At 59.4% G+C, this 26,385-nt stretch overlaps 1 protein-coding gene across 2 annotated transcripts in view; it reads left to right on the top strand.

Moving 5' to 3' along the window:
* Nucleotides 1-26,385, top strand: part of PHACTR3 (phosphatase and actin regulator 3) — a 205,923-nt gene that overhangs the window by 97,774 nt on the left and 81,764 nt on the right. For both annotated transcript variants that reach the window (XM_045980169.1, XM_045980170.1), the window contains exons 2-3: nucleotides 17,867-18,028; nucleotides 21,210-21,287. In XM_045980169.1, coding sequence (XP_045836125.1) covers nucleotides 17,867-18,028; nucleotides 21,210-21,287 — 240 coding nt within the window. The remainder of the gene's footprint in view (nucleotides 1-17,866; nucleotides 18,029-21,209; nucleotides 21,288-26,385) is intronic.

Genomic DNA, 26,385 nt, shown 5'->3' on the forward strand with positions numbered 1-26,385 from the left:
TAAAAATGAAAGACTTGAGCAAAGTGTCTTTTTTTGGGATTCCGTTGAAAACTGTGTGGCTTTGCCCGAGATCCCCGTGGTGCCCTCCCTCATTCGACAGGTGCTCCTCATCGAGCACCTGCTGTGGGCTGGCGACCGCGGTACAGCAAGGCCCCCAAGGGGCCTGGAAAGACCGCTGTTGAAGCAGGTGGGGGGTGTCGGGGGTTATGAAGCCTTGCCACGTGCCGGACACCACGATGCGTCCCGCCGGCGTGTGCTCGCCCCAACCCTCACAGCCGCGTGTGCGGTGGGTGCTGGCGTCCTCCCCGCTGCACTGATGCCAGGGCCCTGTGGCCCCAAGAGACTAAGTGACTTGTCCGTGTTTGGGCAGGTCACGAGAGTTTGCACCAACAGGCAGGCTGTCTGGCCATGAGTGGCGTCCAAGCTTGGCAGGTGCTGCCCCACGCTGGGCAGCCAGGCCTGCGGGGCCCGCTGCTCACCCCACAGCCCTTTCCCGGGGACTGACCTTGTGCAGGGGCCTGCCCTGATTGGGGTGGTCCCACCTGGCTCTGTGCTCAACGGAGGCTTCCAGCAAGACCTCCGACGAAGCCAGAGGTGCTCTGTGAGACTCGATGGAAGGCCGCAGGGATAGACAGCCTGGGGGCCCAGAGCAGGGCTCCCAGCCCCGACTCTGCAAAGAGATTTATTGGGGGAGGAAGTGAAGTTTAAGCTGTGATCCGGAGTAGGAGTTGGCCAGCCAAAAATGCAGGGAAAAAGGGTTTTCTGAGAGAAGACATATGTAGAGCTCTTGCAGCAAAAGAAATCTCGGAATCACAAAGTGGCCAGTCTGGTTGGGTGACCAGTGATGAGACCAAGAGCAGGCAAAACCAGATCCCCTGGGGAAGACCCTGGGTGCCTCCCGCACTCCCCTCCTGAGGGCAGCTGACTTTGAGTGGGGGGTGGCTGGCATCCAACAGAAATGTATTGAGACCCTATTGTCCTTGGCGTATGATGCTGGACAGAACCCTTGCCCTCCAGGGGCTTGTATTCCCGTGGAAAAGCCAATAGGTAAATACACAACATGGCATCCGACAGCACTGTGTACCCCCAAAGGGAAGTCTCAGAGTCAGCTGTGAGGGGAGTAGAAAAGCCACATGAAGAAGGTGGGTGGGGAGGGAGGGCACGTTGATGCAGTCGAGACTTGGAGATGATGAGTCAGCAGTGTGGCCGTGTTGGGGGGAATGCATTCCAGGTAGAGGGGATAGCTGGTGCAAAGGCCCTGAGGCAGCCACCAACTGGGCATGCTCCAGAAATGCAGAGTATGGTCAGTGTGGCTGGAATAGAGGGAAGGAGATGGGAAAGGGAAGCCAGAGGGACTTCAGAGAGTTTGGGTTTGATCCCAAATCAGGGAGAAGCCAATAGGGAATGTAGGCAGGGTGTGGTAGGGACCGATTTGTAATTTTAACCATCACTCTGCTTTTGTGCAGCCAATGGATTGTGGAACAGCAAGCATGGACATTGGGATGGGTGGAGGGAGTGAGCTCTTGCTACAGAAGCAGGTGAGTTGACCTGAGCGAGTCTGTGGTGGGGAGAGGAACTCAGCGGGTGTGGACAATGTTGGCGCGTGCTCACACTTGCTCTGATACATGGAGCTCCTGACCGGGGGCGGCGAGGACCACAGCTATGGGCGGCAGCCTTGGGTCCAGAGGTCCACTTGTCGTGAGAGACACTACCCTCCAGGGAGCTGGGGAAAGACCCCCCACGGCTCTCAACTGGCTTGGAAATGGAGCTGGGAGAGGATGTGGTCCGGCCTCAACTGTCTTGTGTTTTTCTGTTTTTGTAACAGGTTTATTGAGCTATAATCCACGTGCCGTACAAGTCACCCACGTAGAGTATACGATTCGGTGGTTTTATGTCCCCAGGCCTGTGCCACCATCACCATGGTTGGTGTAAGTGAAACCATGTGTCACACGAGGTCTTCTGTGACGTAGTGTGATTCCGAGGTCCATCTAGGGGAGCGGGCGTGCAGCCTTCATTCCTTTGTATGGATCAGTGATGGTCCGTTGTGGGGCAGCCTGGATTTTATTTCTCCATCAGCTGGTGGAAGCTTGGATTGTCCTTTCCCACTCTCTGGCAATGGCGAGTAACGCTCTTACGAGTACTCACGGGCGTTTTTGTGCGGACGTGTATTTTCACTTCTTTGGGAGAAACACCGGGAGCAGAATTATCAGAGGGTGATTTTGGGTAATTGGTCAGGAAACTGCCAGACCGTTCCCCGCAGTGGCTGCCCCATCTTCTGTCCCGTCCACTGTGTGTTGAAGGCTTGGCCCTTCTCACGTACTCACCCATGTTTGCAGTCATCCCTCAACGCCTCTGACAGGTCCTGTCGCACTTGCCCTGAGCGGTTCCCTGGCAATTTACAGACCAGGCACCCGGGAAGAGCACCCCCGGCTCCTGGCTGCGTGAGAAGCTCCGCATCCGATGTTCTTCACTCCGCAGGGTCCGGATGCCTTCGGGATGCGGTCCTTGCCTTCTCTCCTTCCCCGTGTTCATTTCAACCCACCGGGAGCATCTCAGGCTCCGCTTCATTTGCTTAATGGATGAGGAAGGAAATGAGTTCCGAGGCCGAGACGCGAGCGGTCCCCGTGGACTCCGTTCCAGCAGCACATGTAAACTTCCACGTGGGGATTCGCTCATTAGGCTGGAAACTGTGACTCAAGACCTTTCGACATTTTGAGAGTTTGAGAGTAATGACTTTTAAGAGGCATTTGAGTGGGGAGGACCGGCATCGTTCTGGGGTCCACAGCACCCGCGGAGTCTGCGAAAGCAGCGGGGCAAGGCGTGCACTTTGTCACGCTCCGGTCTGGGCTCGGGGGTGGGTGAGCAGCAGAGGTGTGTAGAAATCTCCTTCGCCCCGTAAGATGTGAAGCCCGCTGTTCGCGTCCGGGGCCGCCATCTGGTGCCGTGTGGTCCCGGGCCAGTCACTTAGCCCTCCCAGGCTCTACTTGTCTCTTGGCACGTGGCTCCTATGGACAGGCAAGATCTACGGGCGTGAAGAAGTTCTGGAGACAGGTGTGCGTGTGAGTCTCCAAGCTGCCTCTTTCCAGGCGGCTTCACGCACTGTGTTTTTCTGATTGGAAAGTGCTTGCCCAAACTCATTCTCATTTGAGCTTGAGCTTGATTCCTTCTAGGACGTTTGTCCCCTCCCCCATTTCCTGACCTCAGACAACTCTGTCCCTCAGAACACTTACCTATAGGCTGTCACAGGGCAGTTATAAAGTCAGTTCTTTGATTGATGCTTGTGTGTCTATGACCCCGGGCAGGCTGTGAGCCCAGGTGTCCTGTGTCCCCAGGTGGGCTGCGAGCCCAGGTGTCCTGTGACCCCGGGTAGGCTGTGAGCCCAGGTGTCCTGTGTCCCCAGGTGGGCTGTGAGCCCAGGTGTCCTGTGACCCCGGGCAGGCTGTGAGCCCAGGTAGGCTGTGGGCCCATCGAGGGCAGACAGCATGTCCACTTTCACTAACAGCGTCACACTAGCACCTGGACAGAATAGGTGGTGGTCTTGGCTTGGGTTTATTGCAAGGGGACTCTGGGATGCAGGTCTGGGAGCGAGTAACTCATAAGAAAGTGGTCGCAGGAGAAACAAATAGGGAAGAGGAGGGGATCGAGTGGGTGGGGTCTCAGGCAGAGCCGTGCCTAGGGCAGTGGCACGGATTCCGCAAGGGACCTGGTGTGAGCAGCTCCTCAGACGTCTCTCATGGAGGCAGGGGCTGGGCGCTACTTGTGTAGAGTCACCGGCTCGGGCGGCCAGCCCGTGCCCTCCCCCCGCACTGCCGCCTCTTTCACAGGGAAGCCGGGAGGACACGCGGTCCTGGTGTCCGGCTCACGGGGACCCCGGGGGAGCCTGCTCCAGAGTCCATTCACATCTGGGGTCCTGCCCGCGACTCCCTGCTCAGGCCTAGTGGAACAGGGCCGCCGCCCGATTTCTGGGGAGCTCGCTCAGGAGCACGTGTGCGCTCGCCAGCCGAAGCGGTGCCTCCACGCGGCATCGTGAGAGCCCAGCCTGGACGCTCTGAAATCTGTGGTCCTTGCGCACTTTTAATTCAGGGTAATTGCGAGGTTTGCACGAGAATTTAGGCTTGTGCGGCCCTTTCAGATCTGCCTGAGCCACAGCCCGGATGTGTGTGGGGGTTACCGTTGGGCATCCCGGCTGGCTTCCTCGTGGACCTCAGAGTCCCGGTTCGGCGAACGGCTGAGTTGGCAGGCGCGAAGGCAGAGGCCGGGCGGGGCAGCGACGGGCGTCAAGCACATGGGGAGGCCGCTTGGCTCCCTGCGGACCTGCTGGGTCTAGAAGGATCGCCTGAGCTACTCTCTAGGACCGGCTTTCCTCAGCACCGGGGCATGCCGCGCTCAAGACACAGGCGAAGGGGCGAGGGCAGGACTGCTGGACCTTTTCCTACCCAGAAACCACCACTCTTCTGGGTCAGTTTTTTTAGTCTGACCCTGCCTTATACCACTGGGTCAGGACATGCTTTTTGTTTTAATAGAGGTAAAATGACCTCAACGTAACATTTAAAATACCTGAATTCAATATTCTCTAATTTTTTAGAAAGATTTATTTATTTTAGAGAGTGAGAAAGAGAGAACGAGCAGAAAGGGGAGAGGGAGAGAGAATCGCAAGCAGACCCTAGCTGAGCGCGGAGCCTGATCCTGGGAGCCCGAGACCTTGACCTGAGACGAAACCAAGAGTCAGATCCTTAGCCGACTGTGCCACCCCTAAATTTAACATTTTAACTATTATATCCCCTACTATTAATATATGGATAGCAATATGACTCTTTTTCTTGATTAACCTTTGGCTTATGTCGTTGGCTGCTCCCATATGGGGGCATAAGTATTTACAGTTGTTCGATCTTCTTGGTGGGGAGCCTCTTTCAGAATGCTGTAGTGTCTCTGACGACAGTCTTTCGTTTAAAATCTAATTTATCTGGTACGAGAATCGCTACCCCAGCTTTCTTTGAGGCCCGTTGGCATGAAAGATGCTTCTCCATCCTTTCACTTTCAGTCTGGGTGTATCTTTAGGTTCCAAATGGGTCTCTTGTAGACAGCATATGGACGGTTCCTGTCGTTTTCTCTAGTCTGCAAGCCTGTGCCATTTTATGGATGCATTTAGGCCATTCACATTGAGAGTGATTATTGAAAGATACATTTTTATGGACATCGTGTTACCTGTGAAGTCTTTGTTTCTATAGATTGTCTCTATAAATTTCTTCTCTGTGTCGCTCTTGGGTTCTTCTTTCTTTTATAGAATCCCCCTTAGTATTTCTTATAGTGCCAGCTTGGTGGTCCCATACTCTTTTAAACCTTGCCAGTCTTGGGAGCTCTTTATCTCTCCAACCATTTTCCATGTCAGCCTTGTTGGATAAAGTATTCTTGGCTGCATGTTCTTCTCATTTACTGCCCTGAATATGTCTTGCCAGCCCTTTCTGTCTTGCCAGGTTTCTGTGGACAGGTCTGACCTTCTCCTGATGGACCTTCCTCTGTACTTAAGGAAACTCTTCCCCCAGCGGCCCTCAGAAGCTCTGGTCTAAAATTATGATTTGTCAGTTTCACAATCAAATGCCTTGAGGTTCTTTCTAGATGTGTTGAGCTTGGCGGGGGGGGGGGGGGGGTGTTCTTTCTGCCTCTAGGACATGAATGTTAGTTTCATTCCCCAAACTGGAAAAAATTTCATCCAGAGTTTGTTCAACTATATCTTCTAGTCGTCTCTCTTTCTCTACCCACTCAGGGATCCCAGTAATTCTGACAATGGAATGTTTCATGACATCATTTATTTCCCTAATTCTGTTTTCGTGGCTTCTAAGCTGTTTCTTCCATGCTTTCTCCTGACCCTTTTTCTCTCTCAGTTTGTCCTCCAGATCACTAGTTCTGTCTTCTGCCTTGGTTTCCCTAGCTGTTAGACTATTATAAAGGGTACAGTTCTGTGGTCTTCAGTACCTTCACAGGGTTGTGCAACCTCTCTCTAATTCCAGAACTTTCTCATCACCTAAATGGAAACCCGACCCATCAGCCATCACCCCGTGTTCCTCCCCTCAGCCAGCGCTGGTGACCACCGATCAATGTTTACCTATTCTGGCCATTTCATACCCATGCACGTCTTTTGGGACTGCGCCTTATGCCCGGCATGCTCTTTTGGGTGTTCATCCAAGTCGTGGCACGTGGCAGTGCAGCCACGTGGGAGACAGGCTGGCCTCTTCTCAAATAGGACTAAGAACCAGCGGTCGCTCTCCCAGGTGTGCGTCCAAAAGAACTGGAAATAGGTCTTCCAGCGAAAACGTGTCCGCGACTGTTCGCAGCGCCGCCGTGATGCGTGGAGACACAAAACGTGGTGGGTCCATCCAAGCAAGAGTCTCTTCCGCCATATTGACTAGCTCGTTTGCCTCCCGCTGGGTCTTCAGGATTTGTGCCAGGCATCCTCAGGTGTCCTCAAGTTGGCCGGAAACTTACCTGAGGCCGAGACCAACCTTGCCTTCCCCACAGAGCCCCTCCATCGTGGCGGCCCTTCTGTTCCCTCCTTCCCTGCTCCTTTCCAGAACCCTCAAGATCCTGCTGTGGGCGTGGCTGGCTGTGGGTGGGGCCTGTCGTGGGTGGGGCCGGATGTGGGCGGGGCCTCTCCTGCAGGGACAGTCCTAGGGAGAGCTCCCCGAGGAGCTCTGCCTGGCACAGCCGGGTTGTGCTGTAGCTCCAAGGGTCTCCCCGTGGAGGACAGTCTGGCACCCAAAGCCGAGAGACCAGGAGGAGGTGGCTGGCAGAGGTGGGAAGGAGAGGGTCCCTCCAGGGGCCACCAAGTACAGGGCTCCAGAGGTGGAAAGGGCCCCCGGGGGCTGAAGCACAAAGTGGAATTTATTCTCATGCCAGCGGAGGCCACTGGAGCTGGGTGAGGGGGTCAGATGTTGCAGGGACCTGGGAGCCACGTGGGGGGACCCGGACCGGGGCGGATGAGCAGCAGAGGATGTGGGTACCAGAGTCATAATGGCCGGGTGCCCGCCCTGCCTTTGCCATCCAGCAGACCCTGGGCCTGGGAGCACAGGGTTAGGTGTTCCCAGAGTCAGCCAAGTTGTCTCAAGGGTGAGTTACTCAGTTAATCAGTCCAGTCTCCCACTCTTCAGTGGGAGTGGGCAGAGCTGGCCGCCTCACCGGAGCGGCTCCCAGGTGCCCCGCGACGACGGAGAGCAGTGGCTGGGGCAGGTTAGCCGAGCTTCCATCCGCTGGGGCCGCCTGTCCTGGGGGGCACTAAGGGGCTGGCTCCCAGCCGCAGCCGGAGACTCTGAGCCCGCTCCAAGGAGACAGGTGTCACCGGCCATGACGTGTTCCCGGAAAACGTGAGCTGTGCGAACTTGCCACCTGGCTGGGCTGTGGCCACCTTTCTTGTCGCTTCTGGGACAGCGGCCGGGGGATCTGGGCCAGGATGAGGGCCTGTGGCGAAGTTGGGAGCCACAGTGCAAGAAAACAGGGACACTGCCTGTTCTCAGGCACAGCGGCTTCTGCTCTCAGGGGCCTCAAGTCAACCACTGAGGCACCAGGGCAGGCAGTGCCAGGCTAAAACACAGTGTGGCTGCATGGTCAGCAAACTGAGCAGGGAGCCAGCTCGGCCAATCCTGGGAAACGTGTCTTGTTCTGTAGGATTTTACACCTCAGAAGTGGCCGCTCGCCTTCCCCACGGCTAGAGACCGTGGACTCGAGCACCAGCACAGAGAAGTCGGCCTCTCCTTTCCTTTTGCTTCTCAAATACTTGCTGAAACTTTGCTGGGCCCTCCCGGGCTCTGTGTTTGGGCCTGGGGAGGCAGTTACGTGGGACATACTGGGTTCCTGCTCTCCCGGTCAGATAGCAGAGGAGGACATTCCATCATGAACAGGCAGATCGATGGCTAATTCTAAATTGTACTGGAGTCCGTGGTGTAAAACGTCACAGGAAGCCTAACGGGTGGGTGCGGAGGATGGGACCATGAGGAGTGAGTAGGAGGTCATCAGGGGCAGAAGTTGCTTCCAGAGGGATTGGCATGGGGGCAGCCTTATGACGGGAGAGCTCGAGCAGGGCGAGGCAGAGAAGAGGCGGCCATCAACGGGGCGAGGCAGGGGTGTGGTGCGAGGTACGCTTGAAGCCGACCCCAGAATCTGGGGTCACTGTTGCGGTCTTGTGTGTCATCCTAAAGGCCACTGTGACGTTAAGCAGGGAAGTGACGCAGACCCTGTCTGCTGGGGGGGCCGGGCTTCGCAGATAGACGCTGGGAAACCCATCGGAGGCTGCAGAGTTGGAGGCGGGGAATGACTCTGGCCTGGGGACCCCAGGGGTCAGGAGTGCAAGCGGAGGTCAAGGATCCTGAGCCCAAACCACTCCTGCTCACCCGCTTTCTTCTCCGAACGCCCAGGGGATACCTTTTCCCTGAAGACATTTGCAAAGGGAGCCCCTGCGGCAGGAGCTGGCAAACAGCGGGAAACTGTCCACAGAGCAGATCTGCCTTCCACCGCTTCTTGCAGATAAAGTTTCATGAAAGCCTATCCGGGCCTCTTAACTTAGGACCGTCTGCAGCTGCTTTCGTCGGTGGCTGGCCGTCACCGCACAGAACGTGTGGCCCACAGCACCGGAGACAGATGCGAGATGCGTATGAGAACTTCTGCCCATCCCTGACCTCAGCAAAATGAATGTGGGACACGTTTTCAAAATACGAATCTATTGGCTCAGAATCTTCCCAGCATTTAAACACGTTTAATTTCCTCAGAAAAAATGCTTAAACATGCATATTGTAAAAAATTAACATTTGCCCTTAAGCTTGGACTGGCCTGTAAGAACCTCCTCTTACAGTTTGGTTTGGAAAGTCCGGGCTGGGAACTTGGGCGTTGAAGATGCAGACGGTTTCGTTTGTCTGGACTCACAGCGCGATGCTGTGTCTCCTGGTGCCTTGTTTGACGGTTTTTCCTCTCTCCGGAACACTCGTTGTTCTCTCCTCTGTCGGAGAGGCTCTTCAGGGGGCTGCCTCTAAAAGCAGCTTCTAGTCTTTGCGAAGTCCGTGGGCTTCTTGCTAAATAATTTCTGTCAGCATTTGCTGATGTGCAAATACAGACTTTCCTGCTGAGCCCAACCCTGGCAAACGCCAGAGCTGGTGACGACGAAGGTGCTTTTGCTTTTCCCACGCGCCCCTCCTCCCTCCCTGATCCCGGCCTCCTCGCGCTTTTATTCCTGCTTCCAAACTCCACACAGCCTTTCCAGACCTGCTTGATTTACAGATTTGAGCTGATTGTCACTTGGAGAACTGGCCATATGTCTGGCAGACACCAGCGACCGTTGGCAGAATTGTGGGGTTGATGCTGAACAGATGGGCCTTCTCATCAGATGGTTTTCCCACAATGTATGCGAGGAAGACGAAACCGCTTGAATGGTGCCTTGGTTTCCCCGCGAGTGTCAGGATGTCGACGGCTCTTTGTCTGGTCTTTATGTTTGCACCGTTGCTGTGTGGGGGCCTCGGGCAGCTGGAGGACACTCGGAGACATGGGGAGCTTCGAGGCCCAACTTCTAGGAGGGTCTCAAAGGATCCCCTTTGTCTTTGGAATACAGATATTGGGGACAAGACGTTTATATTCCAAAAATAAATTTGCCGTGTACGCTTCTTAGCGGGAGTACGTTTAAACGGCTTCCTCTCCCATCTACCGCTCCAGATCCATTCTCGCGCCAGCCGGTGAGTGGTTATGGCTGTCTGGGCAGCAGGGCGTAAACAGGCCCGATCCATCTGTGGAGGAAAAGCTGGCTAAGCAGCTGAATAGAGCTGCTGACTGCAGGACTTCTCAGAGCATTTGTTGGCTAATAGTGTGTGGTGGTCCTTCAGGGAGGGCTTTCAGCATGGACGGTGTTTTCCCACCCGCCTTCAACCACAGAGCCCGTCCCGTGCCAGGGTTCCGTGGAACGTGCATTGGGAAACACTTGTCACCGTGCACGGGTGCGCGCGACGTCGGAAAGCCCAGGCTCCCGTGCCAGTCCCCCACTTACCAGCTGTGTGACCTTCTTACATGGGTCCCGTCCCCACAACCCCTCCCGCCCCAGCCTCTTCTTCTTAAATGTCAAATGGAGCTGGAAATTCAGTCCCTGTCCCCTGGGGTTGTTTGCTTGGAACAGACATGCTGAAGAACTTGGCGGCTCCCCTTGGGCTTTCAAAACCTCCTACAATTAAGCAACCACTCGATTCACGATATTCTGGGGCCGCCGTTCTCCCGGAAGCTCAGCCAGGCTCTTGTGTTTCTTAGCCGTCGGCTGACGAGCAGAACACGGCAAGGAGACGCCATCTGCCTGTGGTGGCAGCCGGGAGACGGGGTGCGGCAGCGTGAAGCCTGACGTTGCTCAGGAATTTAATGACCCCCGCTGTCAAGGGGCGCAGAGGTGACTCGCGTCGCTGTTCATAACCGAGAACCTGCATTCCGATCCCACGTCTGTTTCCCTCCAGCAGGATCCAGACCTCTCGCTCGGGCATGCATTCCCTCTCTCCTTCACGTACTCTACACGCCACGAGCCATGCTGGGCACCCAGAGAGGGTTGGAGCCCTGCCGTGGGGGCCCCGTGGCCTCCGCACCGGGGAAGCTGTGCTTTTCCACCCGGGGGCTGTGATAGGTTGCGGGTTCTGCGGGGCAGGCTGGAAGATGGTGGAGAAAGCCTGCACAAGTTCTGGGAAGACGGCCATCGACCCTTAGAGGCTCCCCACTTTTGAATACACTCACCCTTCTTCCTGCCCCTGCCGGCCCCCGGCTGACCCCAGCGGCCAGTCCTCATGTCCACCCCGGCCGTGATGCCGCGGAGTGCTCCCTCCTTCCTGGATGGCGTTCGGGTGAACACCGTACTGGTCAGAACCCCCCACCTGTCCTGCCCTTCAGCTGTCACTGGAGCATTTTCCAGGAGGAGCAAAGGTTCAACCAGCCGTACTTTCACATCGGGGAGACTTAAAGTCCATTTTGAAAATCTGGTTTCGGAGGTTCAGACCCCGGTGATGGGTCACTTAAAACACCCGGCACCTCTCTGTAGACAGATGTCAAACCTTTGCAGGCTGGACACAAGCCGGTGGCCTTTGAAGCTGAATGCCATGACCTTGGTCTGTGCTGCTCTGATGACGGTCTCAGCTCCAGGCCTGCCTCATCCCCCAGCCCGTACCCCTAACGGGGACGCCATCCTCCCGTCCGTGTGGTCTGACGCAGGGCGTAGGTTGCGGGTTTCGCCAGTGGGTGTCCTGACTTCCGAGCGTATCTCACCTCTGCTGCGTAACCCGGGGAAGTGATTTCCCATCTCTCTCTCTCCATTTGTGTCCCTGTGATGGGGGCGATGCAAGTAGTGACCCTCCTTCTAGCAGCTCGATAGGAAAGCGATGAGCTCATTCATGGTAGGGGCTCCGGATGGGGCTTGTCACACAACAACAGCAAGTGTCCCAGAGGTGTTGCTGTGGCCCGTCTTTGTTTTCCGGATTCTTCCCTGTGTGTTCACGTCCCGTGTTGCTGGCTCTCCCGGCTCGGGTGACGACCCTGTCTCAGCAACATCTCTGGGTCCCTCCCTCCTTTCTGTGCCGGTCCGCCCCCCTTCCCCTGCCTGTCCCTTCTCCGAGGGCCCCCTGCCTGCAGCCTGGAGCCCTGCATCCGGCCATCCACACCGCACTTTTGAGGCCTTTCCACTGCTCGTCCTCCAGGACTGCCCGTCCTCGGGGCTTCGGTCTCGGCCCCATGCGACTCTTCTTGGCCGGGCCCCAACCTCCCCTCTCACTCTCATTCCAGGAATCCCGAGCTCCAGCTCAGGGCTCCCAGATTCAAGTGCACAGACCCACGCTGGGCAGAGAGGAACACCAAGGATGAGACAGAATTGTTACCTTTTCTCTTATCAGTCTACTCACAACTGAAGATGCCTTTCTTACTTGGAGATCACGTTCTTCCTGTTATGTGCGGCCGGTGGTGCTGGTGGCAGTCTCGTGTGGGTGCACTTGCGTGTGTCTGTGTGTGCGTGTGTGTCCGTGCATGCACGTGTGTGTCCGTGCATGTGCGTGTGTGTCCGTGCACGCACGTGTGTCTGCGTGCGTATGTGTGTCCGCGAGCACTTGTGTCCATGTGTGTGCGCGCGCGTGTGTGGGGGGGTCACTAACTGACCCTGCAGAAAGTTGGCATCTCCACGTGGACCTCGATTTCCCGCGTGCGGCTTTTACTGGGCTTCTCCGGAACCGCGGGGACTGGGGACGTCCGATCGTGCTTCCCGGCCCTAATTCCCGTTGCCCACATACCACATCCTGTCACACGTTGATGGATTTGCAAATCCTTGTCAAACCCCGAGGCCCAAATCAAGTATTGCCTGCGCCGCCAGTGGCCTCTGAGTTCTCGCTGCCCTCCACCCCGGCCCCCCAGGCAGGAAGAATTGTGTCCTCTGCACGTCTTGTCCCCCGACTTGTTCTTCCTGGTAATTCCAGGCATCTTGGTTTTCTCTGTGGTTGGCGGTGGGGGGCGGGGGGCCCAGCACTGCTTCGTTGTGCCTCACACCTAGCAGGTGCTTGTCTCACAGAAGGCGGTTGCTGAGTATCGCGGGATGGAGTCTTTGGGGCCAGGAAGGCTCACGGAGGACAGAGGCCCCGCTGGGCGGGTAGGCATGCCAGGTTCTGACATGAGTTAGTCCGTAATTTGAAGTTCCCTCGTTGCTTCCTCTTCGTGTTTTCCTCCCACTCCGTGAGCGAGTCTGCTTCCCGCACAGCGGCCCCGGCCCCGGCAGGCTCAGCCCACTGCAGACGGATGAGCCTGCGGATGAGTGAGGGAAACGAGCCGAGGGGGCGTCTGGATCGTTGGACGCGGAGGGCACTGCCTTCCCCATGAGGCCGGCCACGCAGCGGTGGGGGGGCTTGCCTCCCGCCGTGTTCTGGGGGCAGGTGAAGGACAAGGAGAGAGACAGGAGGTCAGTGGAAGGAAGATGAGGAAGCAGGAGCTCACTAAGGAGGGGACGTTGGAGTCAGACGGACGGGGGCCGGGTCCAGGCTCCCGCCACGGTGGCTCTACCTCCCAGAGCTCGCGGTGAGCAAGATGGCCACAGCTCCTGTTCGTTCCGGTGGGAAGGACAGACGGCTGCAATCAACGGGACGCCCCAGAACGACATCCAAGAGCCATCAGAGCAAGCATGGAGGGATGGCACGAAGACAGACGCTGACCCCGGGCCAGGCAGGACAGGCAGCCGGTAGCCCAGTGAGCTCAGTCACGGCGGCACTGACGTCCTTCCCTGCCTTGTTCTGGAACAGCGCCAGGCCACACGTCTGTGGGATCCAGTGGTGGGGGCAGGTGGGCAGGGCCGGGCACTAGGGACCAGGAGAGGCGCTGTCCGGGGCGCCGGCTGGGGCCTGCCCCCTTAGCTCCAGCTGTCTCGCGTCAGCGGGGCCGGCCACCCGCCCCGTCCCTCCTCCGGGAGCCCCGGGGGGCCCCTGCCGGCTCCAGGGGGGCCTGTCTTACTTCCGCATGCAGCTGTGGGGAACAGTTTCCGTTAATTAACTGCTAATGCTTCGCAGGTGGCAGAGGTCGCCCTGGCGCAGCACGTGTCCCTCGGAGGCTGGAGGGACCTGCCAACGCGTCTGCACCTCCGGGAGCCTCCCGGCGCGGGGAGCGGCTTCCTCCGGAGCCCCAGGGAGATGGTGTCTGAATTCACGGGTCGGGGATGGGGTGGGTACGCAGGTCCACCCAGCCCTGCCTGCCCTCTGCGGACACACGTGCGGGAACGCGCCCGCCCGCCACGTTGGGCCCAGCCACGCCCCCAGACACGCTGGCCCCCAGACACGCCTGCGTGCCCTCGAGTGCGTGGGGCCGCTCTGTGCCTGGGAGGGCACACACCCACCTCTTGCTCCCACGGACCCCCACGCACACAGTCAGCGACACACTGACGTCCCCTCTGCCCTCGAGGTGCCGGTAAAGAATTCCTTCGCTGGATGCTACAGCGTCTTTTCTGAAATTTCTGTCCTTGGGCCAGTCTCTGGGCCTGAGCCCCGCAGGGGGAGGTGGCAGGGAGAGGGCATCCCTCCCGGGGTGCGGGGGGGGGGGTGCTGGAGCCCGTTGCCACCTGGACTTCGCTCCCCTGGTGACAGCAGGGCCCCCCAGGAGTTGCTCGGATGAAGGTGTCTGTCCTGGCCCAGCATGTGGGATACTTGGTAAATGGGGATGAAGAGACCTCAGAGGCTCCTTCTAAATTTTGGGTCAAGTTCAAGCCCCTGAGTAGGGCCCTTCTGTGCTCTGGCTGTGTGTGAGGACCGAGTACATGCTCCAGCCGCCAGGGACAACAGTGTGGTGGGGGGAGCAGGGAGTCGAGCGAGCCACGTGGCCGAGCCCCAGGCAAGGACATGGGAAGCACGGCCCCCTCAGTTCCCCGGCAAGGCCGTGGGGGGCGCGAGGGTGCCGGGAGGCGATGGGGTCAGCACGTCCACTCCCATCTGTGAGGGACAGAGCCCGGATGTGAGCCCAGATTCCTGGTCGTAGCCCCTGCGTTCCGCGTGACGGCACCGTACTGGTTTCCGTGGCGCGCCAGAGACGTTACGCGATGGCGACGAGGAGGTCACGGGTAGAGGGTGGCCCAGGTGACTGGGTGGGGGCCGGGCGGAGATGTGGGGAGCTGTCCTGGCTCGGTGCTCCGTCTGCTGTTTGTGCTGCAGGAGAAGGGAAAGGGCAGGAGTGTGCAGGAAAGTGGTGTGACTAGAATTCTGTTTTTCAAGGGGTGGGGGGACTGTGGGAGGGGGCGGGCTAGAGCACCCGTGGGGGCATCTGGGGGAGCCGCTGCTGGCCTGGACCGGAGTCCCGGTGGTGTGGGTAGCCAATGGGGTGGGATTTGGGGTCTGATTTATGGTTTACTCTGTGTGCTGCTCCTTTTTGCTTTGGCTGCTAGGAAGCTCAGAGCCCCAAGTATGCCTTTCTCCTGTGCTCTCGTGGCGTCTCCAAACCCTGGGTGCTATGGTCCTGACCAGAACCCCCTTCCTCTGGATTTCTGCAGACGCTCATCTCATGGGCTCTGTGTTTTTGGTAACCGCCCCCATCTTTTGTGAGCTATGGACCAAGTGACGACAATATAGTCCATCGTCCCCAGGCACCTCCCTGGGGATCTTCATCTTCTTCCTCCAACCAGCCTGGAGGCTTGGGGGGACCTGGGCTGTTCTCTCCCCCTTGTGCCAAAATGCCTGCAGGACAGCAGCCTTTCGGGGCCATGTGGCTCTGGCCGCTTCTATGGGTGGAAAGGAAAGGAGAGGATAATAACATGGAATGAACTTCCTCTGGGAACGGTCTGCTTCCTGCGTCTGGAGGTCTGGAGCGCAGAGCTGGGGAGACGGTGGTGGGAGGACTCTGCAACCCACGCCCTGGGGCTCCTCCCACTCACTCCCTCGCCCACGCTTCCTGCGCCCCTGAGGGGTGCTGGGAACACGCACGAAAACTAAGCTGCTTTCTCCCACAAGTCACCCCTACGCTTCTTCTTCGACACGGGGTTGCTTTGTCGACCACCATGGACACGGTCTCCGCCGTACAGTTAACAGTAACGGCTAGAGAGTGGCCACACACCCTGGTGGGCTGGGATTCCTGGTTTGTGCCTTTTGTTGGTGTCTTCCTCATTTGTGTCCTGCTCTGGGCACAAATTTACAGTCACCTTAGCAGCAGATTAGAGACACAAGGGGGGGGGGGTCTCTGGAATCACACTGCTCAAGGTCATGCCGACTTCCAGCTTTTCCTCGCTCTGTGGGGCGGCAGGGTGGCTCACGGCTCTGAGCCTCAGTGTGCTCATCTGTACAATGGATAAGAGTCTGTATCTTACAGATTTACTGTGAGGGGAAGTCGGGTGGTCCCTGACCCGGAACAAGCCAGGACTGACTTTCACCTCACCATCATTCTCACGTTCCTTGTATAATATAAACCACCAGGAAAACTTCTACCAGGAGACCCCCCCACACCAGCATGGTACGGTAACCAGCGTGTCTACGGAGCCTTAGAACGGACAATATTATTAGGCAGGGTTTGTAACATACTCTCAGTGAACTTTGTGTTGAATGTGTTTACCTGAGTTTCCAGTCTCTGTGGTTGCCCTGAGTCTCCCTTTCAACACGAGACATCTGGGGTGTTCATTATCTTTATTTTACAGACGTGGAAACTGAGGTCAAAGTTGCGGGTGCCTTGCAATGAGCCTTGGGCTACTGATAGGTGTCAGACCTTGGGGATCGTCTGACTGCTGCTCCCCGGGGTCGCGTGTCCCTGGGGGCCCCTGTCATGTGGGGCACAGGGCTAGATCTGACGGCGACCGGCCCGTCACAGGGCCTGGCCCCTCTGGGGGCCTCCTTCTGCTGATAACGCTCCTGAGACCGCTCATTCCAGCCCTGCTCTGCCAGGAGCTTCAGGTCCCTCTGGGGCTTCTTGGCTCCGTGTAAGCCCCCGCCCTGTCTGTGGGGAGCAGTGTGTGTGCTAGGCAACATGTGTGTGCACACGTGTGTGTATGTGCACACGTCTGCACGGAGTGTCCTGGCCACGGTCGGGCACGTGTGCCCACAGCCACACCGGGGAGCACTGACGGGTGTGTGAACCTGCGCCCAAGGGACACGGAAAGGTTGAAACTTAGGGCACTCAGAGCCTCGTCACTGCTGGAAGAAAGGTCCCTTCCCTGTACCAGGAGGGGTTTGGGGCAACTGAAGCTTCTTTCTCTATCCTCTCGGGCGCTGGCCTGAGCACGGTCTTAGCCACACCCAGTGGATGGGGTCCGGTGAGCCGTGGGGGCAGCGAAGGTTGCTCTCACGCAACTCTCTAATTTCTCCGTCTTGTCCGCTGCGTTGTTCTCCATTCTAACGAGTCTTCTTTCTTCAAACGTGAACACATCATAAACTCCCGAAGGGCCAGTGGTGAAGCTCATGTCTTCCTCTCTCCCAGCAGTACATGTCCTCTGTGGCTCGAGGGCCCTGCAGACGTGTTCTGCGCAGCCGTGTTCTCTGCACGACGCCCTCATGCATGTTGCTGGTGTATGCCGTGTGATGTTGTGTGTGATTTTCTTGACCTAACAATCGATCGTGGCCTGGTTGCCTCTCTGCTTTCTTTCCTTTCATGTCCATACTGGGTCACAGATAGGAGGGATGATCAGTGACTTAGCCAGTGGCCTGTTGATAATACCAGTCTCGGTGCCACAAGCGTCCTTGGATGTCCATCTCTGTGTCCCACAGAGTGCGAAAACAGCATAGTTTTGTGAACAAGGATCCAAAGGAGAGCTACTTTCCTTGGCCTCTTCATGGACGGACTCCTTCTGTGGCTCTCCAGTGAGGAGCATGGCCAGGCCTGTGCTGAGGGTCAAGGCAGAGAGCTGACAGCTGAGCGGGAGGGCAGGCACCCAGGGACCATTGGGACTCCTCGATGCTGGCACAAGTAGCTTCAGGAGCAGAAGGCAAAGCTCTGCACCTTGTCTGGGGCAGGAGAAGGTGCAGCCTTGTAGAGAAAGCCAGATTTAGCAGAGTGGCTGAAGTTGACAGGGCAAAGAAGCCGAGAAGAACAGCACAGGTGAAGGGCATAGCATGAGCAAAGGTCCTGGGGTGAGAGAGATTTCATGGGGAATTTGAGAAGTCCTCAAATTGCCGTGGCCAAGTGCAAAATTGGGGGAGGGCTTCAGGCAGGCCACAGAAGGGTTCCAGCGGGGAGGGTTTCCCTTGAAGGGGCACAGGAACTCAGGCGCTGGTATGTGCCACCTGTGGGTACGCACCCAGGGCAATGAGCCCCAGGCTTTGGAGAGTCACTGGTGGCCCCTTGGGTGAGGGGAGTCACCGCAGCAACCCCCGCCCCCCGCGGAGCCATGTAGGGCTGGTAATCACTTGAGCCCCTCCTCGGTGTTCCCCTGCAGATGAGATGGACCAGGCCCCCCCAGCGCGCTCCGAGTATCTGGTCTCAGGGATCCGAACCCCCCCGGTGAGGAGGAACAGCAGACTGGCCACCCTGGGCAGGATCTTCAAGCCCTGGAAATGGAGGAAGAAGAAAAACGAAAAGCTGAAGCAGACAACGTCCGGTGAGTGTGGGGGAGAGGGAGCGGGTGCCCCCATGGGAGGCCGGGCCGAGCTCCCTGGGCCCCCACGGCAGGAGCTGCTCAGCCTTGCCAGGTCACCTCCTGGCTGGGGCGGGTCAGCACGGGCACACCGGCAACCCCCTCACCGCCCAGACTCACGGGCACACAAGTCACTGGCAGTCCCGGAGTCCCTGCAGGCCGGGGCAGGGAGGCGGGGTAGGGACAAGGGTCCCTGCTGACCACGCTCTGACAACACGGGGGCCTGCGGTCCCTAGGAGGCCCCTGGGCGACCGGGAGGGTCGAGACCCCCATCCCGGCTCTTACTGGAAACCAGAGCCAGCTGCTCCGGGCTCCTAACCTCTTCCTGCAGAGAGAGGCTGGTTATCGGGCCCTCCCACCCCAACGCCCTCCCTGCAAAGGGCCCAGAAACTTCCTTCCCTCACTCACCGTGGGCGGCATCCTCACACCCTGCCAGTCCCGGCTCTGTGGGAAGTTTGGGTTGTGCCGGGTTGTACCGTTGCCCCCGCCCCCTAGCGTCCGAAGCAGGAACTGTGGCCAGGACACTGGACCACGGAGGACAGGTGCGGGGACAATGACACAGCTGGCCGTGATAGCAAGTAAAGTGACCAAGTAAACACAGAGGACCAGCCCACGGGCCAGTGCCCTTCCCGGGACCCCACCCACCTCGGGGAGGGGCTCCAGGCTCCGAGGGAGAAGCCCGGCCCAGGGTCCAGCAGCCAGCAGGCCACGGGCTGGGGTGACCCCTGGCAGCCTGGCTCAGGTCTGATCCTGGATGACGGGTGTCCTTGGTGAAGGGGAGGGAGGTCAGTGCCCTGAGGAGCAAACCCCAGTGGGGGAAGGCATCTCAGCTCCTGCTGGGCCTCATTGCTGAGCACGTGCTTGTTGACTATGGCTGGAAACCATTAACAAGGGAGCTGTGCACGTGGGATTAGCCGAGGCCTTGGGGACCAGCCTGGGAAGGGCTGGTCGCCGGCTGCTGTCTCTAGCGGTCCCCGGGGCCCCGGTCTCCTTCCATCCTTGGAATCCTGCAGGTTCCAGAGCTCCTAGGACACAGAGATGGCGCCGATGGGGTGGGGGAGGGGTGCCGAGAGCAGCAGGCCCTCCGCTCACACTTGTTACACAGTTTACAGATCATCTCTTAACCCCCCAAGAGGCTGACTGAGCAGTCCTCCTTGTCGAGAATGAAGGCAGAGCAGGGTTCCTGCAGGAGTCCTGACTGCCTGCTGTGTGCCAGGCACCAAGTAGATGGGGGCCCGAGCACTCAGCGCTTTCTGCCCAGTGGGGAGAGAGCAACAGGCCAGCGGGCATGTGCACCAGCCCTGGAGAGGTCACGGTCCCTGTGGGGCCGAGGAGGAGCTGAGCAGGTGCTGGGGGGAGGTGTGGTGGGCTGGATGATCTGAGCAATCCCAGGTGAGGAGTCACCGTGGAGCCGAGGCGTGATTGGCTCCTTGAGAAAAGCAGGGAACAGCATTGTAGCAGAGGGAATAGCTCGTGCAAAGGTACTGAGCTGGGGAAGGCACAGGGGACCGGAGCACAGTGACCTCTGTGACCTTGGGAGCCCCTGATGTGCTCTGGGCCATAGACTTGGAGGGTTGAGCTACGCAGTCTGTGGGCTCCACGTGCCAGGCCCCCTGAGCCTCATGCTGCGGGGGAGTGACAGGCTGTGGGATCCCCACAGGTGGGCTGAGGTCTGCAGGCAAACACCTGTGGGGTCCCCACCTGGGGGCCTTCAGCCGGCATTTGGAAAACTGGGGAACAGGACTGCCTTTCGTTTATTCTAAATCATTCTTCCCCGCGAGCATGGGGGGTTGTTCCAGCGTATTCAGTATATGACTGACCTCACAGGCGTTGCTGGTTAGCATGAGACGACATACATCTAAAGGTGATTTAAAGAGACAAACAAGCCAACAGTGGCTTGGGAAGGGCGAGCAGGGGCAGCCCTGCGAGGATGGCTCCCAGAGGCTGTGGTCTGGGATGTGGGCCCTGAGCTGCAACGTGCCGGGTGGGGGGCGGGCAGTCCCCTGAGATGGGGACAGCAGACCCTCGCAGCGGCCTCTTTGGGTCACTGGGAGGCTCAAGAGTCAGGGCGGGTGACGTCCTGTGTGTGGGCCGGGCCCCCAGACCATGGGTCCCTCAGGTCTTCACCTCTACACCGGTTCTGCTCGCCCCCGTCTGCTGGACCGGACGGCAGGCGCTCTGTGTACACCTCCCAAAGTCAGGGCTCAATTTCTCATTTTTGTGCATATTTCCGGCACCTGGAAATTGGACTAAGAAAGGACATTATGTTCCCTTGGCCTGAAAATGTCTTTTTCCCGAAGTTCGGGTCTTCGGTGTTCGTGCTCAGCTCTCAGCGTGAGCAGCCGCAGGGAAGCCAGCCCCGGCACTCAGCCCGGCCGGGGCTTCCCAGACCCTGTCCCTGTCCCTCGGGTTCTGCGTCATTCTGCCTGCTCGTTTGTAGATGTTCATTGTCTGGTGTCCCCAAGTAGAGGCCGTACCGTCTTGCTCCCCTATGCCTGCCACAAAGTAGGTGCTCAGTAAACCCTTTATTAGCTCTGATCATTAGAATAGCCCCATTATCACTGCGTGCTCCCTCCTAGAGCCCCCTGGAGCCCTGAGAAGTGGGGGGCTGGTTCTTCTCCCCAGGGACTCCCCAGTGCATGCTCAGCACTTAGCACATAGTAGGTGCTCAGTAAGTATTTCTAAATCCATAACTTCATTACCGTCACCTGTTTGTCCTCTGCCGCTGGTCCTTATGCTCCGACGGGAGGGGCTGGCTCTGTTCCATGTCCCCAACTGCCGTCCTCACCAGGCAGAGCGCTCGCACGCGTGGGGGACCTCCCACCCTCTGTGATCATGGTTCATAGCTGCAGTTGGCATCTTTCCAGGAAGGGTCTGAGGAATGGCGTGGGGTCGTATTCGGAAACCGAGTTCGTTTGTAGGCAAATCGTTTCCTGGACAGAGAAAGGAGATTGTCCCGCAGAGTGATCCCTCTGCCTCGAGTCTGGGGCAACTGCGCGATGCTCAGCAGAGTGCATAGTAGGGAAGCTTGGGGTTCCTGGACAAGGCCCCTGCCAGTGGCCCCCGACCCCGCAGTCCCCTGCTGTGAGCGGGAGGTGCAGGCGGGCTCCGTGGTGACTCACTGGCACGTTTGTGTGTTGTGCAGCGCTGGAGAAGAAGATGGCCGGCAGGCAAGGTCGGGAGGAGCTCATCAAGAAGGGTCTGCTTGAGATGATGGAGCGCGGTAAGTGGGGCCCGGAGGCTGTCGAAGGCGGAGCAGCTATCAGGGGGCCCAGGGTCTGGAAGCGGGGGCTGAGCCCCAGCCGGGCCTCCCCAGGGGCCATTCCCCATCGGGGCCATTCCCTGTCAGGCCTGTCCTGAGGTTCCGAGCCACGTCTGCACCCGGCATGGAGCTGAGAGCTGTCATCTGTGGGGGAATGGGGCGGGCTGGCCCTCCGTCCTGCTTCCCCGAGCTGGTGGCATTGGCTTTTGTTTCGAGTTCCGTCACGATCCCCGACTCGGGCAGGTGGTTCTGACTCACATGGCCCTCTCGTACCCTGTCACCCTTGGGAAGCATCGATGGGGTTCTGGGCGCTGACCCGTCTCATCCCTTCCCTGTGCCCCCTGCCCCCGCACTGGTGCTTACCCCACTCTGCAGATGAGGAACGTGAGGGTCTGGGGTGGCCCGCCCCAAGGTCACGCAGCCCAGGGCCCAGACACCGTCCGCACGGCTCCGGAGGTCTCACCATGGGGCGTGTGCTCGCTGGCTGATCGTTCACGACGTTCTGGAGCTCCTGCCTGTCCTCGCACGCTCGGGGGTGACGAGCCACAGGGCTTGGATCCTCACGCACACCTTCCGTGCTTGGTCCTTCGTGGAGGCGCAGGTTTCGGCAGACCTCGCTGTGGCCGGGAGCTCCTGAGTCCCAACCGGGGGGGCCTGGCTGCGTGCAGTCTGCTCCCCGAGGCTGTGCAGGCACATGGAACTCCCGGCCCCATGTCCAGGGTTTCTGTGGCTTGGTCCCGGCATCGGGACTGGGAAGGGGCCTCAGGAAGACAGGGGGGCCCGGTGTGAGCGGGCTCAGCCTCTGCCCTCATTTCTTCTCTTCAGCTGCAGAGACGGACGGGTTTTCATGATGCCACATTCCTGGGAAACCGGCCCCCGAAATTGCTTCCTCCAGGGGGTGGAACTTCGTGTGTGAGTGGGGTGCTTGGTTCCAGGTGCTGTGGCACTCAGGTGTTGAATGTCCGACCCTCAGATCTGGGGGACTGTCGTTGCTGATGGGAGTCCGGACTCTTTTAGTCGGGATGGGACAAAGCAGCTCCAAACCCCGCATTTTGAATATGTCGCCAACAGACCTTCCTGCGGACTTTGGGGAAGGAAGGGAAGAACAGCATTAAGGCCTCTTTATCGCCCATCGTAGCAGTTATTATGGCCAGTGAGTGAAGAGGAAGCCGAGGTGTGGATCTGATTCCGATCAGAGAAGCAAAGGGGGGCCTTGCCGAGGAGGGCTGTGCTTTCCCTCGGCTCTGAGCCCCATTAAAAGATGTCGTGGGACGGCTGAACAGGCCACACGGAGCAGGCGGTGTCCGGCCTTGGGTCCCGGCATGTCATTTGGCAACCCCCACGCTCGATCCCACTGGGTCCCGCTGAGTGATCATGAGCCGGGAGCCAGGGGGGTCCAGCACACAGCGTCCTTCCTTGGGGGTTGGAAATACGCTCCTGGACGGGTGCCGCGGTTGGTAACCCCACAGGCCAACAGAAAGTCACGGCCCAGCTGTGTCACGCCCGGAGAAAGAGACGCGCGGCCTCGACCCGACCCGGGGGGCAGGGCGTGGAGTCTCAGTGGGACCCCAGGACATCAGAACGGGCCTGGCCCTCAGTGCCCACTGCTCATGACCGTCACCTGGGGAGTGCGCCGGCGAGCGGCTCTGGGGTCTGGACACAGGCACCTGTGCTCCATAAGCCCTCCAGCTGCCTCCAGCCTTGTGCCACCGGGGTTGAGAAGCAGAGAGCTGGAGAGTACCAGGGAGGCGGTGGGGCCCATCGTCCAGCAGCAGCAGCGGGAAGGGCCCCCGCGGTGAAAGGGGAGAAGCTGGGTGATGTGCATGAGGTTGGAGAGCGGGCGGGTCCCACAGAGCCTGGCCTCTTCCCTGCACTCCTGGTGGGTGATAAGCCCAAGGCCGAGCAGGGTGCGGGGCCGAGTGGGTCGGCAGTGGGCCTGCCCCGGGCGTCGCTAAGGGGGCCTGTTAGCGGGGCGGTAGGGTGCTTCTGGGAAGGGGCCTGGGCTCAGGGAGAGGAGGGGGACGTGCCCTTGTTCTGGGGAACTCTGTCCTGCGTGTGCCCTCCCCGGAGTGGCAGCGACAGCGGGATCCGGGCCGGTGTGGGGCAGCAGCCCCCTTGGGTGAACACCAGCCTGCACTGGTGTTTCTGCCCTGCACGTGCTCAGAAAATGCTTTTTGCCTGGAGGGGGGGTGGGGGCGGAGGCCAGCCCTGGCTTGTCCCAGTGTTCCTGCTGGTGGCTAAGAATCCCTGGGCTGGTGTGGGCCCCCTCTGGGCACTGGGCTGGGAGTGGAGCGGTGAGCCCCTCCGCTCTGCTGGCCTCTGTCTGGGGTAGGGGTGGGGCGTGAGTCCCCATCCTGGGTCTGGACGAAGGACTCCTCAGCGGCCACCACCTGTTCTCGGCCAGGCCTGTGCCTGCAGCCCGAGTGCCTCCCTGCTGCGGGCCGCGTCACCGAGCCTTTGCCCTGCTGGCCCCGGGTGGGGAGGGGTGCGGTGACGCTTGGCCAGGGACGCTGCCAAGGTGCCCCAGACCTCACACTTGAGCTTCCGTGGCCAGAACGAACCCACACCCGGCTCCACCCCGCACCTGTCACCTGGGAGTTGGCCCACAAAGCAGTGAGCAGCGGGCTGGTGCTCCCAGGCAGGGTACAGCCCTGGGGAGCGAGCCTGTGTCCCTCTCTGGGGCTGTTGTCCTCTGATCCTAGGAGCCCGGGCATTATATCAACCAGCCTGACCCACCCCTCTTCCTGTTCCGAAAAGCCTGGTGGTCTGTCGGAACCTGGGAGGGACCCGTGGCTGTTGTTAAGAGACATGGGAGGAGGACCAGGCATGGGTGGGGAGGAAGGAGGTGACCCCCCCCCATGCCCGTCTTCCCTGCTTTGGTCACACTTGTCTGACTCCACAGCGATGGGTGGGGGCCAGCCAGCGTCCCCCTGGCCTCTCCGTTCCATCTCTTGCCTAAAGGCAGCCAGTAAAGGGCCTGCACGTTCCTCCATCTTCCCGCATGTACGCACTTGGCCTTCTAACTGCAGGAATTTCGTCCTCTACCACGGGAGAGAAGAGATGGTTGTCCCTCCGGTGCTCTGTCCGGTGACCTGGGAGGCACGAGGTTTCCTTCCTTGGCGGGGAAGGGGGGATTGGGCAGTGCCAAATCACATGCGTGTGGTTCTGTGCAGCAGGGACGCCGGGGGCAGCCTGTGCATGCGTGTGTGCGTGTGTGTGTGTGTGTGTGTGTGTGTGTGTGTGTCTGTGAGTGAAGGTCCCGGGCGCCGTGGCTGCTCCGTGTAGCACGGGTGCTCCACTGTGTGCCCCGCAGCACTCGGGGCAGGGCGGGCATCGACAGAACGGCTGGGAGGGAGCGCTGGCTGCACAGTGAGGCGCAGGGGACAGCCGCCCACAGCTCCCCCCGCCCCGGCCGGCGTTCCTTAGCAACGGCCCTGCCAGCAGCGCTATTTTGGGAACTGTAACTTTTCATTGAACAGGTTTGTGAACGGGAGCTCTGAGCACGGTCCAGAGGAGTCCTACAGGTGCCCCAAGCTGGGCACGCGTGGGGGACGCTGCCACGGCCTGTCTGCTAGAGACTGCCGGGCCGGCGGCAGGTGCAGACCCATGGGCCTTCCTGAGTCAGCGTTCTGACCGCTGTCTGGTTGGTGATGATGACGGCGGAGGAGGGGGCGGTCACTGCCACAAACCACAGTGTCCGTCACTGGCAGGAGATGGCCTGTCCTTCATAGACTGGGAGTCTGCCTCTCTAAATGGCAGGTTCCAGCCTTGCTTGGCAAAGGGGTGCGTGCAACTGACTCGGCGGCTGTGGGGTGCCCGTGCTGGGCCTCTGGTGGGGCACAGCTTACCATTCGCGCTGGCCGGCCTCTGTGCCAATGACCCTGTGAGCTGACGGCAGAGCCCGTCCTGGCCGTGTGTCGAGGACGTGGAAACCAGTCCTGAGCCGGGGGGGGAGAAAGCCCGGTTTTGAGCTTGAGCTCTGTGGCCTTTCTTCGTGTCCCCTGGCTGTTCTCCCCGCTGGCGTCTGCATCTTTTCCTGGGTCGGGGTTGATTGGCGAACCGTGGCTGCTGGTCTGCAGGCCAGACCTGGCCCAGGACCAGTTTTTGGAAGGCCCTTGGGCTGAGTCAAGGGTTTTAAGCTTAAAGCGCATTTTGTAAAAATAAAAAAAATTTAAAAAATTGAAGACTTTCAATTTTGGGGCCAGATGGCGTGTGGGCCACAAAGTCTAAAATACTAGCCTTCTGCTCTTTTTTTGGGAAAGGTTGCTGAGCCCTCGCCTGGACCCTCTGGTCAGGGGACGTGGCTGCAGAGATGAGTCCTTCCCAGCTGCAGATTTCCAGAGTTCCGGCCTGGCTGACCTCTCTGCCCTTCCCGGGGAGAGGGCTGTGGCCTCCGGGGGGAGGCAGTGCTGGGCCATGGCGGCCACTCCCGTCCCTGCGGGGTCACATACGTGGGCTGGGCCCACGTCCTAGGAACAGTGAGGGCTCCACGGGGGAAGCCCGTTGCTCTGACCTGGGCGCCTGCCCCCAGCCTGGGGCCCGGGCAGTCCGTCCATCAGCGCTCATCAGCGGCAGTTAGGGTCGTGGCAGGCACAGGGCGTCCTTTCTTTCGGGGTGCTTTGTAGACACACCCACTTAATCCCCACACGGGTGCTGTGAAGCCCGCGGTGATGTTGTTCTCCCATCTCTCCCGAGGTGAGGAAGCGGACACCGGGGAGGCCTGCCACGGGATGGGACGCGTGGGCAGCGAGACCTTCTCTTTCTTGTGTCACTCTGGGGGTGAAAGGGGTGTTGTTGGAGGCCCGCAAGGCAGCGGGTGGGGTTTGAGACTGGCTGCGGTAAAGGGAGCGCTGATGTGAGGTCGGCGCCGCCCCGGGCCCCACAGTGATGGGAGGCAGTGGCCCCGGGCCAGGCTCTTGGCCCCGCAGTGCCGCGCTCCGTGGGGTGGCCTTGTGCACGCCATGTGGCATCTGAGGGGGTGTGCGGGGTTCCGTGCCCAGTCTGCTCTGCTTCTCGGAAGTGGTTATCGTCTGCTGGCTGTTTCTAAGCCCGGACCTGC

Source organism: Meles meles, chromosome 16 (genome assembly GCF_922984935.1).
Source record: "Meles meles chromosome 16, mMelMel3.1 paternal haplotype, whole genome shotgun sequence".
Classification (NCBI taxonomy): Eukaryota; Metazoa; Chordata; class Mammalia; order Carnivora; family Mustelidae; genus Meles; species Meles meles.